The 20066-nt window shown below is 35.5% G+C and overlaps 1 protein-coding gene across 6 annotated transcripts in view; it reads left to right on the forward strand.

Moving 5' to 3' along the window:
* RAPGEF6 (Rap guanine nucleotide exchange factor 6) overlaps positions 1–20066 on the forward strand; it is a 213515-nt gene that overhangs the window by 157968 nt on the left and 35481 nt on the right. For 3 of the 6 annotated variants that reach the window (XM_032156511.2, XM_058440522.1, XM_032156513.2), the window contains 4 exons: positions 6531–6688; positions 9466–9480; positions 14961–15201; positions 17160–17543. In XM_032156511.2, coding sequence (XP_032012402.1) covers positions 6531–6688; positions 9466–9480; positions 14961–15201; positions 17160–17543 — 798 coding nt within the window. The remainder of the gene's footprint in view (positions 1–6530; positions 6689–9465; positions 9481–14960; positions 15202–17159; positions 17544–20066) is intronic. The other 3 variants (XM_032156508.2, XM_032156512.2, XM_032156509.2) reach the window with 1 other exon arrangement.

The raw sequence follows: 20066 nt of genomic DNA on the forward strand, positions 1-20066 counted from the left end.
CACCAGTTTTTGTTCTTTTTTTAAAATCATTTTTCCTTTGTAGCACCATTTATTCCTTCTTGAATTCTAAAGCTGAACTTTTTAATCAGACCTATTTCTATTTCCAAAATGGGATATCACCAAAACTTAGCAATACTTGAAGATTTTAAATGTAAATTAAGGTCTGTAAAATACCGACAGAATTAGTCCACTAAAGTGTCATGATTGGCGATGACTCTAGTATATATTACATTAGCAGCTTCCTGAAGCAATTACAAAAGTTCTCATCAAGAGCAGTACAATACTTAGCACATAGTAGGCACTCAGTTTATATTTATTGAATAAGTTAAGACAGTGAATAATCAGTGAATGAAATAAAGCAAGTTCAAAAAATACATTAAAAGAAAATATTTATTTGCCTCCTGAAAGTTCCTGGTAATTGTGCCAGATTATAGTTATAGAAACAAAAAGAGATAGTCCTTACCTCTGAGAAATTCACATCAGGAACCGTTATTCTGTACACATTTATTATATACTAAGCCAGAGACAGGAAGATAAATAGATCAAGGTTCTTATCCTCCAAGAGTTGATAATCTAAGCAAATTGCAAAGTTCTCACGTTACAGGTTAATAAGTGGAGGCAGGAACAAACTTGTTAGGTTTGAATAGATTGTGTTTCTGTGTATATAACTAGAGCTGGAGCAAGAGAAGTAGGTTATGAGGGACCTTGAATATTATGCTAAAGATAATAGACTTCATTATGTCATGACAGGGAGCCATAAGAAGACATGTGATTTGATAAGATTTGTTCTTTTAGGAAGACCTCTCTGATGGCTGTGTTAGTGATTTGGGGTTGTGGATACAGCACAATATAGCAGTGATAGCAGAGAGAACAATTGGGGGGCAACTTGGAATTGTGTCAACTCTCATCTTTAATGATAGCTATTTTTAAATATTTTTTCAATAATTAAAAATCTGGAAGATTTTCCCATCAGAAATGCTCGTCTTCCAGAGTTCTTATTTCCAGTCAGGGGAACACATTTTCTCCTCATTTAATTTGGAACTCAGAGGATTAAAATACCCTGAGCTTTTTCTAAAAGTTCATTACTCATTCTATCCTCGAGGTGAGTGGCTTATAAAAATCATTACTTTAAAATACCAAAATTTTTTAATGTCAAGTGTACTGTAGCAAACATTATAAGAAAAGGCATGGTCTCACAAATGGGGATTGAGTAAAGAGAATGTTAGATGGGCCAGCCCACACTGAAGAGGTCAGGGACAGTTGGGGATGACTGGAAGTCACTGTGGAAAAGGGACAAAACCGAGGATCTAGAAGGCAGAAAAGAACACATGAGGAGAATTCCTCAGGGGGTAATGCCCTGAGTTCCACTTCCAGAAACCTTAATGGGTTTTGTCTGGAATAGATCTGTCTCCCATTAACTGCGTCTCATTTTTACCAGTGACACAGTTGTGACATGTATCGTCTAAAGACAGACAACACTGTAATTATAACTCTCTTCAACTTGTTACTATCACATTCTAACCAGCTGTACTCAAGTTTTAGGCAGCTAAATCAGTATCTCATCTCCACATTATCCTTTAGTGAGGGGTGTGGGAATTAGTTACTGTACCTGAATTCTGTCTTTGGTTACAGCAAAAGGTGTAGAACTGAGGTCGCCAGGAACAGTCAGTTGAGTATTTTCAAGCATTATAACTTTATATGGGTACCTAAAAAAGAAGACTATCTGGCAAAAGTAGTTTTGCTTAAACTCAGAAGGCATTATTGGGTCTCTTGCTTTGTGCCAACAAGAAAATGCTTGGTTATGAATATAAATATGAATAAAATGCTGCACTGCAGAAGTTTATATTAACCTGTCTGTCCCTTCCAAACATGTTTCCAAGGAGTAAAATGCTAATTATTTCAGCGACATAAATACAGAAAAAATAGGTTATCTTAGAAGTCAAAGGTTTCTGGAGGCTGTTTTATTGGGAGAGCTGTCTTACCTATCAGACTGGCCTTTTTGCATTTTTGAGAATTTATCTTATATTTCTTGACAGTCATCTGAAGTGAATTCAGGCAATTCCTTCTGCTACACAAAAGTATACTACTCTTTAAATATAAAGCACTCTCAGAAATCAAATAGGAAAAAAAATCACTGAAACTTCAATGGAAAAATAGGCAGAAAACATGACTCAGATGATCTGTATTGATATTGATCCAGGATATACAGTTTAATACTGGATACCATTTGTTTCCTCACAGATTGACAAAAAGAATGGTCAGGGACAGAATTGATCATGTAATAAGTTTGTAAAAGTTTAGACTGGTGTGCTAATATAAAAGTTTAGACTAGTGTGCTAATATAAAAGTTTAGACTGGTGTGCTTTTCTATTAAAAGCTTTAAAAGTGGCAAAATTCTGGCTGGGCACGGTGCCTCACGCCTGTTATCCCAGCACTTTGGGAGGCTGAGGTGGACGGATCACTTGAGGCCAGGAGGTTGAGACCAGCTTGATCAACATTGTGAAAGTCCAGCTCTACCAAAAATCAAAAAACTAGCTGGACGTGGTGGCGTACACTTGTAATCCCAGCTGCTTGGGAGACTGAGGCAAGAGAACTACAAAAATTAGCTGGGCGTGGTGGCACATGTCTGTAATCCCAGCTACTCGGGAGGCTGAGGCAGGAGAATCACTTGAACCCAGGGAGATGGAGGTTGTGGCGAGCCAAGGTCGTGCCACTGCACTGCAGCCTGGGCGACAGAGTGAAATTTCAACTCAAAAAAAAAAAAAATTAATTAATTAATTAATTTTATTTTTAGTAGCGACAGGGCTTCACCATGTTGGCCAGGCTGGTCTGGAACTCTTGACCTGGAACTCCTGACTTCAGGAGTTCCTTCCAGAGCAGGAACTCCTGATCCACCCACCTCAGCCTCCCAGAGTGCTGGGATTACAGGTTTGAGCCACCACACTGGCCAATAAATATTTTAAAATGACAAAATTCTTTGATTCAGTAGTTCTGTTTCTAATAGTAATTAGATGAAGATTTATATATAGATGCTCTAAGTTGTTTTATCTATACTAAAACAAAATTGGAACACCCTAAATGTCCAACTACAAGGATTGGTTAAATAAATTCTACTATACATCAGAAAAATGACTAGAAGGAAAAATATCAAAATGTTGATTGTGGTTTTTGGAAGGCATGGTTTCATAGGTAATTTTTCCCTTCCTTCTCTGCTTTCTTTCTGTATTTTACAAGTTTTCTTCTTGAACATTTGTTATTTTTTAATTGAAAAAAATGTTTAATGAGTTCAGTTTCACAATTTCTGAGCATCTCCTGTGTGCCAGACCTCTTTGGAAGAGGCACCAAGAAGAGAGACTTGTTCTCTGCCTTTAGCAGCGCTTAGTTCTGTAAGAGTAGAGGATGAGTTGTCATAGAAAAGAAAGAATGTAAGGAAAGAACAAATACTTGAGATAAGAATAGATAATTCCAAAATCCCAAACCGTGATACAATTTTAAAAGAATGTACCTAAAAATTAAAGTGAAAAATGTTACTAGTTTGAATTACATCTGTAAGTTAAGACAGAAATATGGTTTTTATTGACCTAAGAATTCTTCACATTTCAGGAAATCTGTTCTTCTATTTTAAAAATCACGCAGCTTTTATTTTGTTTTTAAAATCACAGTTGCCTAAGTAACATCTCTGTGTTACTCATTGTAACAATCCCAGAAATAAACTGCCTTGCTTGCTTAACAGGAATTGTATTTTTCCTCCCCATTTCTTGTCAACATATTTTTTGTTTGCTTTTTAAATATTGGGATTCTTTTTTATTTACATATTGGTGATATTTATGTAGCCTTTTTAGTTTCATAATATGAAACCAAGTACTTTTATCCTAAGTAAATTTAGTGTTGGGGAAGTATTGAGGAATTTTTTTAAATGATTTTGTTTCTGTTACTGCATCACCTTTTCAGGAGACTGTTTTGGTAAGAATGATACAATTACTTGCCAGATGGGCTTTATCAACTCAGCTTTCAAATAAGCATGGATGTTTTGCCAACTAAATACCGTTCCATTCATGGCATAGCATGGATTGTACATAGCAGTATAGTTTTCATTTATGCACCTCACACTTTAATTACTACGAATTTGTTACCAGCTTTACATGTTTATAGCTGTACAGTGTTGTCTCTGTTGAGCATTCAAAAGCAGAAGCGATGTTAAATAGCATCAGTAAGAGATATACTTTTCATATTTTCTGTACGTCTTAATTTGTATAGTGATTCAGCTTGCTGCAACTGGTGCAGTTAATTCCCTTTAATAGAAAATTGTAAGTTTTTAACATTGTTAAAGTTGCTTCTACTTCATTATTAGTAAGACTGGACAACCTCTTCAGTGGTTTGCTTCCTTGGATTGTTATTGCACCCTCTGTGTCCAAAAGTTGATGTGCTGAAATTCAGAAGTCAATTAAAGAAAGACTGTTTTTTTTTTTTTTTTAAAAATTATTTTCTGTATAATTTAAATACCTTTGGAAGCCCTTTTTCCTCTTATTTTCTCTTACCTAACTTTAGAACATTTAACTCTAATCTTTAGGAATACAAACCAAATTATAAGGAGTCAATTTAGAGTAAATGCAAATTATTAATCAGATGAGAGATCTCCTTTGCCTTATCTGTCAAATTAAACTGCCTTCTCTCCCCAGGAAAGCACTTCCTGTTTCTATGGTACCTTTACTCGGACCTGCCTCTACTTTTTAATATAAATTGAGTAAAATAAATAATTCTCCCTTCTGGGTTTGTACTATTCTCATTTTATTTTATTTTTATTTATTTATTTTTTTGATACGGAGTCTTGCTCTGTCACCCAGGCTGGAGTGGTATGGCGTGATCTCAGCTGTCTGCAACCTCTGCCTCCCGGGTTCAAGTGATTCTCCTGCCTCAGCCTCCCGAGTAGCTAGGATTACAGGCACACGCCACCCCACTCCTGTCTAATTTTAGTATTTTTAGTAGAGACGGGGTTTCGCCATGTTGGCCAGGCTGGTCGTAAACTCCTGACTCAGGTGATTCACCCGCCTCCGCCACCCAAAGTGCTGGGATTGCAGGGGTGAGCCAACGTGCCCAGCCCTATTCTCATTTTAATTTTTGTAAAAGTAAGTCCATTCTTAAGAATTAAAGTCCTGTTTTCCTTCACACCACAACATTCGCCTATATTACCTAATTTTTTTAGTGTTCCTGGGAGAGATAGTATTGCTCACATTTACAGATGAGAAAACCAAAGTTTACAAAGAGAATGAAATTTGCCTGAAGTCAAGCAGCTAGTAGCTCAGATCTGCCTGATATCAAAGCTTGCCCTTGAAACACTAATCTTTGCTTTCTTCCATGTCTCTGCTTTTCTCTGACTCTTCAGCTCTGTCATATCCTGGCCCTCTCTTTCATGTCTGACTATTAACAGTCCTTTAGCAGTTTATTTAATAGTCAAACTTTCCATCTTGCATAGTTTTCTAATCTACATAAAATCCTATATTTTACATCTAACATAATTTAAATGTATTCCATATTATTCATTTATAATACTATACCTTAATCTTTTTCATGATAATAGGTAAGTATTCTGTGATACTTCTGTTTGTATGCATAGCAAGTACTAGGCAGAATGCTGCATTTGATAAAATATAGACAAGAATTAATAATAACAGAGCATTGGTTTTAACGTAAGTACAACCCTTAGAAGTAGCTTTTGGTTATTGATGTTGATGGAAATTTTTTTCACTGCTATCTTACTTTTTTTTGTAGGACTGTTTTGCTTAAAAGTAAGCTAAAATTTGGGGGTATCTAAAACCTAAGTGACAGTGTTTGTTTCTTTGTTTTTATTTTTTCTCAGGTGGATTTAGAAGTTGCCTATGTCACATTTCTAAAATATTTTAAAGGAAGAATATTTTGTTTGCTTAAATAATTAGACTTGAGAGATTAAATAAGAAATAATGTACTCTTAGAATGAACTTTAGAGACTGTAATTTTCATAATTCTATTTTTTTTCTGGTCCAGTGTTTAAAGACCACTCTTACTTTGTCACTTGACCTTGGCCCCATTATTATCTACTACCTGCCATAGCTTTTGGTTTGAGTGTAGACTCCATCTTTTTCCTAGAGGATCACCAAGATTTTCTGGAGAAAGAGAACACCTTGCTATGGTGTGGCTGTGCATTTTTGGATACATATATTAGTGTCCGCTAAAACTGGTAAATTTGAAGGGTTCCCTAAATACTCAGGCTCAGTTTCTTCACCCAAACTGGTAGACACTAAATAAGACAATTTAATTAGGATGCAGTAGAATTACTTAGTTGTATAAGTAAGATTTTATTTTAAGGTAATTGTTAAAAATTTTAGTGCCATTTTCATCATTACAATTGTCTTTTAAAAGTTGCTGTAGTATTTCAATTGTTTAAATCACCTCTTTGAATTGGTTCTTTTATGCCTTAGTGCACAAGGAACAGAAATGTTTACTACTTAAGTACTCTCAAATGCTTTAAAGTGATCTATGACATTCTTTTGAAGTGATGGAGGCCTAAGCCAATCACAAGATGACAGCATTGTGGGAACAAGGCACTGTAGGCATAGTCTGGCTATAATGCCCATCCCTGGAACACTCTCATCCAGCAGCCCTGATCTCCTGCAGCCTACTACCAGTATGTTGGATTTTTCCAATCCTTCAGGTAATTTTCATATGTGATTTTATATTGCCATATTGGTACCAAATGAACAAATAGATGGTTAAGCCTTGTGCAGCAAATACTAGAGTTACTTGCAGCCCTTTTAACTCTAGATTATGACTTGATGCAAAAAACTAAAGGGAGATTGATTTGTTCTGTTAATTTGAATGGTACTTCCTCTAAAGTGAAACAGAAGTACATAAAAAAGAGAATACCTCTGGCCGAGTGCAGTGGCTCACGCCTGTAATCCCAGCACTTTGGGAGGCCGAGGCGGGCGGATCACAAGGTCAGGAGATTGAGACCATCCTGGCTAACGTGATGAAACACCATCTCTACTAAAATACGAAAAATTAGCCAGGCGTGGTGGTGGGTGCCTGAAGTACCAGCTACTTGGGAGGCTGAGGCAGGAGAATGGCATGAACCCAGGAGGCAGAGCTTGCAGTGAGCCAAGATCGCACCACTGCACTCCAGCCTGGGTGACAGAGCGAGACTCCGTCTCAAAAAAAAAAAAAAAGAAAAGAAAAAAGAGACTACCTCTAACCACAGAATTAGGTATCTTTTAATAATCCTAATCTAAGCAGTAGAATGAAAACAGAGACACTTCTCAGGAAAGATATATCTTACTGAGGGTGTGGAAAAGAGTAAGGGAGATTATTTTAATCTAAGTGGCCTCACTTACCTTTTTCTGTGATACACGGAAAAGTGTTCGTAATTTTCTAAAAGCAGATTTTTCCTCAGACACCTGAAGCTAAAGTTGTTGTATTTGTCATGTATTGTTATCAGAGCATTATAGCATAATTTTCATTGTTGTTTGGACTTTCATTGTGGGATGTCAGGTTATTATTATTTTTTGTTGCATCTGTTCATATCTTGAGGCAAAAATTGTCACAATTATATAATACAAAGTTTTGTTACAAAGAAGAAAACTTTTGACTTTGAATAATTATATATCCATCACTTAAAGGATTTGAGACAGTTTTCAATAAAAGGCATATACAGTTAAGCACTGAAACATATAATTGGGTCCAAGGAAAGGTGGGAGAAAAAATGCTTTTACAAAGATAAGCATAGTTCTGATTCAGCTTCAATTTTGACTCTAAAGTTCCTAGCAGCTAGTGTAGAAAGGGAGGAAACTCAATTCCATCTCGGTATTAGAAGGAAATATAAGTACAGTAGTAAAGTTCATGTTTTATTATAGCAACTTAAATAAAAACCTCAGGACATAACCTAATAACAGTTTAGTGAAGGTCATTCTGCACGTGGTTTCTTCCTTTATATTTCAGTTGCCACTTAACCACTAGAGCGATTATTAAACCCAGTAACCTGTTCTGACACATCACACTCTCTAAATGGCTACCAGTGTTCTTTTTAGAACAAAGATTTAATGAGTCATTATTTTCCTAAGACATTTGTAGTCATTTTTATGTTAGTGAAGTGTCATTCATGAGACAGAAGACACTCCAGTTATTTGATCCGAAGTTAATGTGAAGATTGTTACCGAAGTATAAAGTTAATTAAACTATTTACTGGAAAGGGTAAAGCAAGCACTAAGGTATCACAGAGGTAAGAAAACTGCAAACTGGATTCAGTTCTTGGTACATAAAAGAAATCTCACCACCAGGGTAAAGAAGAAGTGTTGCTGACCTGAACCCCCTTTCTAGCCTCCTGTTCTGTCATTCTGTCCCCACTATTAATTACTTCAACCCTCCTTCCTGAGTATGGTATGAACTTTCAGGATGCCCTTTCTTTGCCTATGTTTGCCACCCATGGCCCTCTCCTTGCATGTCCAGTGAACTTTTTTATTTGTCAGTGCTGAACTCAAGTGTTACCTCATCTGAGAAACCCACCTCCTTCTGCCGCAGAGTCAGTCTCTCCTATTGTTTGCTATGTGGCAGGATGGGAATTTATTTGTCTCTGTGTGTGTGTTCTACAGCAGTGCTTTTCAGACTACATAGAACATTCAAAAATAAAGTGTTTTCACACTTCCAAAGCATAAATTAAATATATGCTTTCATAAGACAAGTATTAGGGATCTTATGATTTGTAGTTTTAATAATTTATAGAGCTGTATGTTTGCCATAGGTATATGTAGGATGTGGGGCTGAGGGAATAAGGGTTAGGGTTGTAGGAAGAGGCGAGAGAGAAGTTAAGTTGGAGATTTAGCTGGGGGAACAAAGAGAAGAGGTTGAAATTATTAAGTTTTAGAATCTAAGTCCCCATGGAGCTGAAATTCAGACCTATAAAGAGAAGATGTGTTACTCAACTTGATTTCAGGTTGATTACATAATTCTCTCCTTGAGAACATGTTAAAAGCACTAAACATAAAAGATGCCTTTTAAAGTCTGTTCAGAGAACATCTGATATGTCTGAATCTGCAACATGTGCTCGTACCAGTAATGTGAACACATATATGATAGGTATTTAACTTATATTTTTAAACCCCCAAATGTGTAATTTTGTGAAAGGCTTTTTATCTAGTGATGGGTATTATTTATATTTGGATTGAAAAAAACATCAATTCCCAGTTAATTCCAAATTCAGCTTCTTATGTAATTTATACAACACAAAAATTTAAATGAGTCATGTACATCACGTGTATATTATAGGACATGTGTAACAGCCAGGTTTGATTAATTTTTATTGGTCTTGAGCTTACCTATATTTATCCTGCATTTTCAAAGTTATTACTAGATCAAAATGAAAGTGGGGGCAAAGCTACAGAACTGTAAGTTTGTTTTTGATTGCTTACTTTGATTTTGCTTTATTTTTGCTGCATACAGCTGTTGGTTTTTATTGTAAGTATCTTAAAGACTATGGTATTCTATGCCCTTGTTTGTATTATTTTGTTATTTTGTTTATTATTTTGTAATATTTTGTTATTTCAAAAGTCCAATGATACAGAATTGAATGAAGTAGTAAGCACAACTTTTCTTTCCACTTAGAAGGTAGCCAGTATTAACTGGCATGTGTCTTTTTAGTCATTTTTTTGAATATATGTATGTTTTTATGTTTGGATAGAATCAGTATACATGCTATTCTGTAACTTCTGAAATGTTCTTTGGGATTTCTGACTCAATACAAAATGAGTCCTAAAAAAATTAGGAGTGTGGCTAAAAGGAATTTGAAAAGGAATTTTTTTCTAGATCTGCATGTAGAACTTAACAGCTTACTTCTTTTCACTTAATAGCACAAACCCTTATTTGATTTATTTCATATAGTAAACTTAATTTTTTCTTCATTGAAAATTTGGTTATTAGTTTTTAATTATAAAGGAACACAATCATAGTTTTAAAAAAATTAAACTGCCAGAATAAGATAGAATATGAGTCTCCACTCCTCAGAATTTAGTTATTAATTTACTTGTATATCCTTCCAGAAATTTCATTGCACATAAAATGTGTCTGCTGTTGCTTACACCCCAAATGAGATGTTTTACTTTTCTTCCATTTAACTGTTTCACTTTAGCAATATACCTTTGAATACTTTTCTGTTTCAAGGTGTGGTGTTCTACCACGAATTTTTAAACAGCTAACAAAATTTTTTTAACCAGTCCTCATTAGTAGACATTTACTAATCTTTGTGTTCATGTATCTTTACCTGTTTTACGTATGCATTATTATATTTTGAGTTTTGAAAAACTATTTTGTGGGAATTTGTTTTCTCATTATATAAGTGCCTAAAAAATATGTGTTTTGCCATTTGACTTGCAAAACTTAAAATGTTTACTATCTGGCTCTTTACAGAACAATTATTTCAATCCTTAATATACCACTACCCTTTGTTTTTTTGTGTGGCGCTTTTCACTATATGAATTGTCTTCCTTACTTGATGTCTGTCTTTCCTTGAGCTCATGTTTACTCACTTGAATGTAAGTAAATTCCCTGAGAGTGGAGGCTTTATCTGTCTCACTTACCACTGTAGCTTCATCACCTGTAACCCTGTTGACACATAAGAGGCACTTCATAAATATTTTTTCAGCAATTAACAATTTAAAGCAGAGCGAAAAGTCAATCTTTTTTTTAAAGATCATCTTAAATACGTAAAAGTTCTCCCATTTTTAGTGTAATCTCAGGGTCAGTACTTATATCCTTCAGGTATTCATTTTTTAATTTTAATGCTGTAAGATTTATAAGTTAGCTCTCTAGAAACTTCATCTCTGATTGAAAGTCTAGATATCTGAGGTTTCTACCTATTACATAAGATTTCTAAATATGAAATATGAACCTTGATCCTCCAAGATTATTATTAACTATTTTTGTTTTTGAGACGGAGTCTCACTTTGTCACCCAGGCTGGAGTGCAGTGGCGCAATCTTGGCTCACTGCAAGCTCTGCCTCCCGGATTCGTACCATTCTCCTGCCTCAGCCTCCCGAGTAGCTGGGATTATAGATGCCCGCCACCACGCCTGGCTAATTTTTTTGTATTTTTTTTTAGTAGAGACGGGGTTTCACCGTGTTAGCCAGGATGGTCTCATTCTCCTGACCTCGTGATCCGCCCACCTCGGCCTCCCAAAGTGCTGTGATTACTGGTATGAGCCGCTGCACCCGACCCCAAGATTTTTTTTTGACAGAGCCTCACTCTGTCACCCAGGCTGGACTGCAGTAGTATGATGTCAGCTCACTGCAGCCTCTACCTCCTGGGCTCAGGTGATCCTCCCACCTCAAATTCCCGAGTAGCTGTGCCTATAGGCACACACCACCACGCCCAGATAATATGTGTAATTTTTGTGGAGGCAGGGCTTCTCCATGTTCCCCAGGCCGGTTTTGATCTCCTGGGCTCAAGTGGTCTGCCCACCTCAGCCCCCTCCAGTGCTAGAATTATAAGCATGAACCACTGCCTCGGCTTCCAAGATTCTTTTTAAATGTCTGTTTTGCCTTTAAAATTGTACTGTATTTTTGTGTGCATTTTAGCTTTGTGCCTAAAATTTGAAATGATAGAATCATTTTTTCCCTTTTGATTCAACTTTATTCGAACATGTTGACCATTCGTCTAAGTGATTAACATTTGAGTGTCTGCTGCATGCCAAATATTGTGCTTGGCATGTGTGTGGTTTTCCTACTAACCAGAAACATGTTTGTAAAGAATATTATGTAATATAATGTAACAATTCTAAAATAGAGGTTTACACTGTCATTAATATTAACGCAGAGAAAGATTTTCCTCTGATGGCTCTCCATTGCTTTTCCAAGTTGACATTTGTTACCTTGGCAGATTCATCAGAGTTTGGATTAAGGGGTACCCTTTAGATAATCCCATTTATGAATCTGTTCTAAAGGCACCTATTTGTGATACCTGAATCACTCTTATGTGATCATATAACAATTTGTCCTTCACATGGACAAATCACTTTAGCAAAGTATGACTTTTTAACACTATGCAGCAAGATATACAATTGTGTGCTCCTTCCCAGATGTTACAGTATATTGGCAGCAAGGGAAGAGAACATGAAATGTGTACAAATTCCCACCCTGTCTTTGTGAATAAATTTCTCTGAAGAAAGTAATAAAAGGTATCAGAACATCTCCCCATTCCCTCAAGGTCAGTCAGTACCACTGGCTAAGGCTCAGTCCCCAAAGATCTAGTAAAATGATTCAATTCTAGAGCCCAGGACGGCTAAGACCTAGTTTTATGAAGAGGGTAGCAACAGTATGGGTAATAACAGTATATTGTTTTTTCTTTTTTTATGGACTTAAAAAGATAGTGGAAACCCGTTTGTTCAGTATATTTCTCTTGGCAAATTGAAATTTCCATTTGTTTGCAATAATCTTCTAGCACAGGGTAGAGAAGTATATTAGTCCGTTTTCATGCTGCTGATAAAGACATACCCAAGACTGGGCAATTTACAAAGGAAAGAGGTTTAAGGCACTCGTGGTTCCACGTGGCTGGGGAAGCCTCACAGTCATGGCTGAAAGCAAGGAGGAGCAAGTCACATCTTGGATGACAGCAGGCAAAGAGAGTTTGTGCAAGGGAATTCCTCTGTTTAAAACCATCAGATCTCGTGAGACTTATTCACTATTGTGAGAACAGCATGAGAAAGACTCACCCCCATGATTCAGTTACCTCCCACTGGCTCCCTCCCATGACATGTGGGAATTGTGGGAGTTACAATTCAAGATGAGATTTGGTTGGGGACACAGCCAAACCGTTTCAAGATTTATGTCTGATTTTGGTGGATCTTGAAACAGTCTGACCTTAAGCCTTGTAGGTTTAAAAATCTGATGATGTCAGCAGCCCACTAAGGATTGGCTCATCAGAATGAAATCTGAACAAGATGCCTTTGATGACTCAGATTTCTTAATACATTGAGGAAAGAGAGTTTGATGCATCCTTCTTACAGAAGGAACCAGAGTAGATGAAGTATTCTACTTTCAACTTGACAAGACCCAGAACATTCAGCATACTTTGGCTAAGACCTCTTGTCCCTGGAATTACATTCATGTATATGCAGTTGAATCTTTCAGTCCTGAGAGCAAGTCTTTTTTTTTTTGGTCCTCAGTCTCAAGAGGACCAAAAAATTTATTTTATGAAAATATTTCCTGCCATATCTGTATCTGTTCCATTTCTCCCTTTTAACCAGGGACATTTTGAGATAAATTTGTAATTTTTTTTTTTTTTTTCCCCCTCTAAATGCTAACAGTGTCCATAGTGCTAAGAAGGTGATGCTGGACAAACAGTTTAATTACTTGAGCCCCCAAAATCTTCCACCCTGCCCCCACTGCAGTCATCACAAAAAAGCCACAGTAATATATATTCCCTAATTTGTTTTTTTCCTTTATGAGACTGGGTCTTGCTGTGTTGCCCAGAGTGGAGTGCAGTGGCATGATCTCAGCTCACTGCAGCTTCAACTTCCCAGGCTCAAATGATGCTCCCACTTCCACCTCCCGAGTAGCTAGAACTATAAGAATGTGCCACCACACCCAGCTAATTTTTAAAAAATTTTTGTAGAGATGGGGTCTTGCTATATATCCAGGCTGGTCTCGAACTCCTGGGCTCAAGTGATCCTCCAGCCTTGGCCTCCCAAAGTCCTGGGATTACAGGTGTGAGTCATACCCAGCCTGTACTCCTAATTTTTTAAAAAGGAAACTTTTGCAACAGTAATTTATTGTCATAGGGAAAATTTTTAGCATTTGTTCATGCTGTAAAATCACTTTTCACTTAAATTTAATTATATTAAATATTATCTTATCGTGTTGAACATTGATCCAGAGTTCTATAATGACAAAAAGAAATAAGATAGAACAAGGGGGGGTAGAATATTATTATTTACATGTGCTTTTCATATAAACATTGTCTCAAATTAGAATTTTTCTACTAATAGCAGAAATCACAAGGGCAAAGACTAAGATTTCACCAGGTGAACATTTAAAATTTTCCTGTGTTAAAAATAAATAAAATATAGAAACTAAACATTTTCCACGTCATAGTTGGACTAAGTGTTGTTATCTACTACAATACAGTAGGAAAAAAACATAAAGGATACCAAAAAGTATTTTTAAAAAGAAATAATGGTTCATTAAACCATTATCAGTTACTGAGTCTTACCAGTAACCAAAGAAATGAAAAAATAATGTTATTATTTTTGGAGGGAGGAAAAGAATAGGGCTTATGAAATGGGAAAGTAAAACAAAACATTAATACACAATTTTTATAAGGATGTGACCAAATTTGTTCCCTTACACTCTAGAATTATAAAATATTATAACCTCTCTGGATTACAGTTTGGCAGTATATTTCAAAAACCTTAAGAGTATGCATGCCTTCTAAGTCAGCAATTCTGTTTTTGAGAATTTTCACTGAGGAAGTAGATTGCCTGCAGAGGCTTACTTACTTTTGACAGGGGGTAACGGGACATATCATAATGTCATTTATAATAACAGAAAGTGATAAGCAATCTAAATGTCATTAGGGGTTTGGATAATTGAAATATATGAAATATACATTATGGAGTACTATGTCTTCATTAAAAATAGTTTTGTAGAAGAATATAATGGCATTAAAATGTTTTATAAGATATTAAATGAAAAAATTCTGGCTTCCAAATCATATATATAGTATGAGCCCAAGTTTTGTCTTTGGGTTTTTCTATCAATGATTTGTTATCTGAAAAAAAAAAATGGATATATTTATCAATAATGCAATAGTGACTTCTGTTAATATTGTGAAATAGAAATGTATATTTCAGTGTTCAGAGGGATCACTGTGTTTCACATTGCTTTTTGAAGGGTTTAAAGTAATTTTTAAAAAAAATAACAAGGCATATCTTTCTATTTATGTAGATATCCCTGATCAAGTTATAAGAGTTTTCAAAGTGGATCAGCAAAGTTGCTACATTATCATCAGTAAAGACACTACAGCTAAAGAAGTAGTTTGTCATGCTGTTCATGAATTTGGTTTGACCGGTGCATCCGACACATATTCTCTCTGTGAAGTTTCTGTTACCCCTGAGGGTGTCATAAAACAGAGAAGACTTCCAGATCAGTTCTCCAAATTAGCTGATAGAATTCAACTCAGTGGAAGGTGAATAAGCTTATTAGTGGATGTGCTTATTTGTAGATGTGCTTTTGAAGATTTCCTGTTAAAACAGATATTGTAAGTAGAAACATCATCATGTTTTAGTGCTGCTGAATTCACTCTGCAAGACAGCTTGATAAAATATCTTATCACTCCTGCTAAAAATAAACTCTTAGAACCACTGATACAATCTAGTTCCTGTTTTTTTATAGAGGAAGCTGAATGATACAAATCTTCATATATATCTGAATGACTGTATCTACTAATTTATAAATTTGTTTTTAATATGGCCAGTATGTACTTTGGCAAAAGAAGCCATGGTTTTCACAGTTCTTTTTCTAAGTAGTTTTCCTTTTATGAATATGCAGGAAAATTTTAAAAATTTTTTAATGTGTTCTGAAAATTATTTAATAAACTAGATTATTTCTGTAGTACATTTGTTCCTTACTCGGGCTTTTTTTTTTTTTTTTTTTTGAGATTGAGTCTCCCTCTGTCACCCAGGCTGGAGTGCAGTGGTGTGATCTCAGCTCACTGCAACCTCCACCTCCCAGGTTCAAGCGGTTCTCCTGCCTCAGCCTTCTGAGTAGCTGGGGCTACAGGCACATGCCACCATGCCTGGCTAATTTTTGTATTTTTAGTAGAGACGAGGTTTCACCGTGTTGGCCAGGCTGGTCTCAAACTCCTTACCTCAAGTGATCTGCCTGCCTCAGCCTCCCAAAGTGCTAGCATTACGAGCATGAGCTACCGCGCTCAACCGCTCTGAGAATAATCTTTTTGGTAACCCAGTTTCATATGTAGAACAAGATCCTTAGAAAGCTTACAGTGACTGCATGCCATGGTTGCTATGAAATGAGAATGAGTTAACTCTGTTGTGCTGGCTGTACATAGTGGTTAAGAACATAGACCCTGGATTCAGACTGCCCACATTCAAATCCCAGCTCTGGCTATGCTATGTGACCTTGAGCAAGTTATGTAGCTTCTCTGCCTGAATTTCCTCACACATAAAATGAGGATCATAATAATAGAATACACCTCATGGGAATGTTGTAAGATTAAATGAGTTACTAAGTATACCATACCTTATAATGTTAACCATTGTTATAGATAGCATAATGAGTTTCAGCACTATTATTTATGGCATTGTCTTAGGCATATGAACAATCTAAAAGCAGAAAAAAGTTTCTTGACAGTAAAAAATAGATGGATAGATGGATACAAACTTAGGCTTAAATCAAGTTGGATTATTAGAAAAGAATGAAGTGAAAGCATGTGATACATTACCTCTTTTCCTTAGTAACATCCCTGCACAAGATGTTTCCTGTCTCTTAGCTTTTAAGTGCTTTAGAATTGTTGATTTAAGAGAAGAAAGCAAAATATTGGTCTTAATGTATGGTAACTGATAAGTGCCACTTGCTGGAATACGGTTTTGTATTTAACAAGGGAGAAACCATTAGTGGAAGTGTTTCCCCTCCTTTGTAGAGTTCATTCTTCTTGCTTCACTTGGAAATTTATTTAAAAAGGAAATGAGTGGAGTAACTTCTGAATAGAGATTTTTAACTGTCTTGATTCAGGAATTTATTTTGCCTTAATTAGAGTTCATGCTGTTCATAAACAAATATTTACATAGTACCAATCCTCTGTCATATAAAACAGTAAGATAAAAGCTTTACGAGGGCAAGGCCAGTACCTAAAATAGTATCTGACAGATAGTTTCGTAAAATAATTAAGTTCATGACATAACAACATTATTTTTACTCTTTAATAAATGCCGGTTGGTAGAATAAGAGACAGACTTCTCAAAAATCTTTTCATTTAAAATGTTAATTTTTCATTTTATCTGTAAATGAATACTTTTGGCTAAAAGTTATTAACAGTAAAATGATATTTTACAACAACAAAAAAGAGGAAAAATGCTCTTAATCATATTTATGAATACATTTATTTAAAAAAATTTTTCCGTTTAGGTATTACTTAAAAAATAACATGGAAACAGAAACCTTATGTTCAGATGAAGATGCTCAAGAACTAGTTAAGGAAAGCCAGCTATCCATGCTGCAGCTGAGTACCATTGAGGTGGCCACCCAGCTGTCAATGAGGGACTTTGATTTGTTTCGTAATATTGAGCCGACTGAGTACATCGATGACCTTTTTAAGTTAAATTCCAAAACAGGAAATACTCACTTGAAGAGGTTTGAGGACATTGTAAACCAAGAGACATTCTGGGTTGCCTCAGAAATTTTAACTGAAGCAAATCAGCTCAAACGAATGAAGATTATTAAGCATTTTATTAAAATTGCACTTCATTGTCGAGAATGTAAGAACTTCAATTCCATGTTTGCAATAATAAGGTAAGTTGGTACAAATAGGTATAAACGTCTGTATGGTTTTGTCATTACATGAAGCTGATTTTCTACTTAGGTATTAAATGCCTATGAAAAGAAATGTTCAATTAATATGCCTTTATTGAAGTGTTGTTAGATTTAATGTATTTTCCATTCTGGTGGTATTGGGTTTTTCTATTTTTATTTCTTCCATCTTTCTTTTACTTCTTTTTTGTAAATGAAAGTGGGTGATTGCCTTCTAATTTTTCTTTCTCCCCCCTCACCTCCAACCGCCTGCCTTGAGTGATTATATCATCTTTGGATATGTGCCCAGTGGCTGGTCTTTATCATTAGACTTCCGTACTGTGCTTTTTTAAGTACCTGCTTCACTATGATTTGACACTGAAAGATCACAGTATGGTATCAGTACTTTGACCTGAAGTTGCTATTTTGAAACAACAACATCGATAATAATAATGGCAACCATTTGATAAGCTCTTCCTGTTTGCCAGGCACTACATGAGGTATCACTGGATGTGGTGTTCCTCAAGCAAGTTAGGCCATTAGAATAATAAAAATGCTTTGACATTCATAAGCCTAGGAAGTATAGATAATTACGTGAGCTCTCCCACTCCCTTCTCCCCACTTATTATGAGAAGTTAATTGTAGGTAATTTATTTTCTGACCTTTATTTAGCACACTGTAGATCAACAAAGGGATTCGTCTTAAAACAAGTTTAATTTTAAAAGGGAGAGGAGTTGTAGTTAGGTCCATTTTTAAGGCCATGATGTGCTTATAAATCGCAGCATAATTCCACTTGAACTAATCCTACCTATACACATCCCCGACAGAATTTATAATGATTTGTTTCTATTCCTCGTGTAGATTAAGATTAAAAAGTAGAATCTCTATAGGGACTCTTTAATCATGACTCTGTCATGGTAATAGGATGTGCCTTTATTAAATTAACCAGTGTCTACAATTGAACTGAACACTCTAGGAGTATTGAATAGAGATTAACAGAGTGGTCTTTAGAATCAGCTGCACCTGTATTTGAATCCTGCCTCTCCCATATAGTAGCAGTGTGTCAGTGGAAAACTGAAGATAGGTTTTCTTATCTGTAAAATACCACCTATACCACAGTTTTTAAACAGCTAGGTCTAAAACAGGGGAATAAAGATGCCACTGATAAACACTTGAAAGGCTAGAAATTGAACCTGTTTGGAAAGGAAGCATCAAGTAAAGAATTTGAAAATTATGGGCTCAGTTTTAGAGTCCACTATGAAGAAAATTGATTGACACTGAGAGAATAGTCTGTATAAAAAAGAGGGTAGAAAGAAAGTGGTAGAGGTCTAAAAACCATACCTTAGTATGATGACTCAGTGTGAGGATAAAGAAAAAGAGTCTAGCCAAAGAGATGGAGGATCAGTACAAGAAATAGAGTAGCACAGTTATGATAGTGTCATTAAAGCCAATGAAAGAGAGTGATTTGAGAGAAGATGTGATGGACAGTAGCCAAAAGAAGGGGGTGGATAGGAAAGGGCTGAGATTTGGTTAAGAGGCTTTGTTTGGTTAAGAGATTTGTTTTGTTGCAAAGAATATTTGTTCTGCACATTTTCATAGCTCGTGTAAAGATCATTTTTCTTTTGTATTCTTTTTAAGATAATTGCTTCATATTCAGGTAGATCAAAGAATATACTCTTTTCAGCAGAGATGACAAAGGTGAATCATTCCGTTCTGGCTATAATTAACAACTTTTTATAATTATAAAATAATTTTAACTTTTTGAATAGACGTGACATGTACGTGGAAAAAACTTTAAAGATACTAAAAGAGTACACAGTGAAGCTAACTCTCTCAGTCCCTAATCCAACCAAATTCCTCTCCCCAGAGATAGTTACCTTTTTTCATTCAAGAAATACTGTATGCATATAGCAAGCATATAAATATATATTTAAAACCACCTTGGCTTATTTTTTTAATTTATCTTGGAGATTATTTAAAATCAGTTCTTATAAAGTTGTCTCTTTTTTTTTTAAACAACTACGAAGTACTCCTTTGTATTATGGAGTGCACATTACGGATATTTCTAAATTTCCAGCCTTTGGCTGTTTAAAACAGTGTGTGGTGTTTATTTTTGCCGTGTAGAAATTTTTTTATTTTTATGTAGATGTATTTTTTTTTTTCCTCCTGGAGTTTCTGCATTTTGTGGTTGGTTAAGAACAAAGAATTGCCTAGGTTTGAATCCAGTGTTGGCACTTGTTGACTATGTGAACTGAGTTTCCTCATTTGTCAAATGGGAAATCCTGGTAGTTCCTACCTCATTGGGTTAAGAGTATTCAATGAGCTAATACATTGAGAGCTCTTAGAACACCCTAGACAAAATTTTTTATTAATCTTGAATTCATTTTTCTGTAAACAGTGAGATAAGGAAATATATCTTTCTTTGTCCCAAATGACTTATTCACCCAACATCATTAATCAATCTTTTTTTCTAAAATATGCAATGCCATCTATTATGTACTAAAATCTAATACATATTTGGATTTA

Source organism: Hylobates moloch, unplaced genomic scaffold (genome assembly GCF_009828535.3).
Source record: "Hylobates moloch isolate HMO894 unplaced genomic scaffold, HMol_V3 SCAFFOLD_6, whole genome shotgun sequence".
NCBI classification, from domain to species: Eukaryota; Metazoa; Chordata; class Mammalia; order Primates; family Hylobatidae; genus Hylobates; species Hylobates moloch.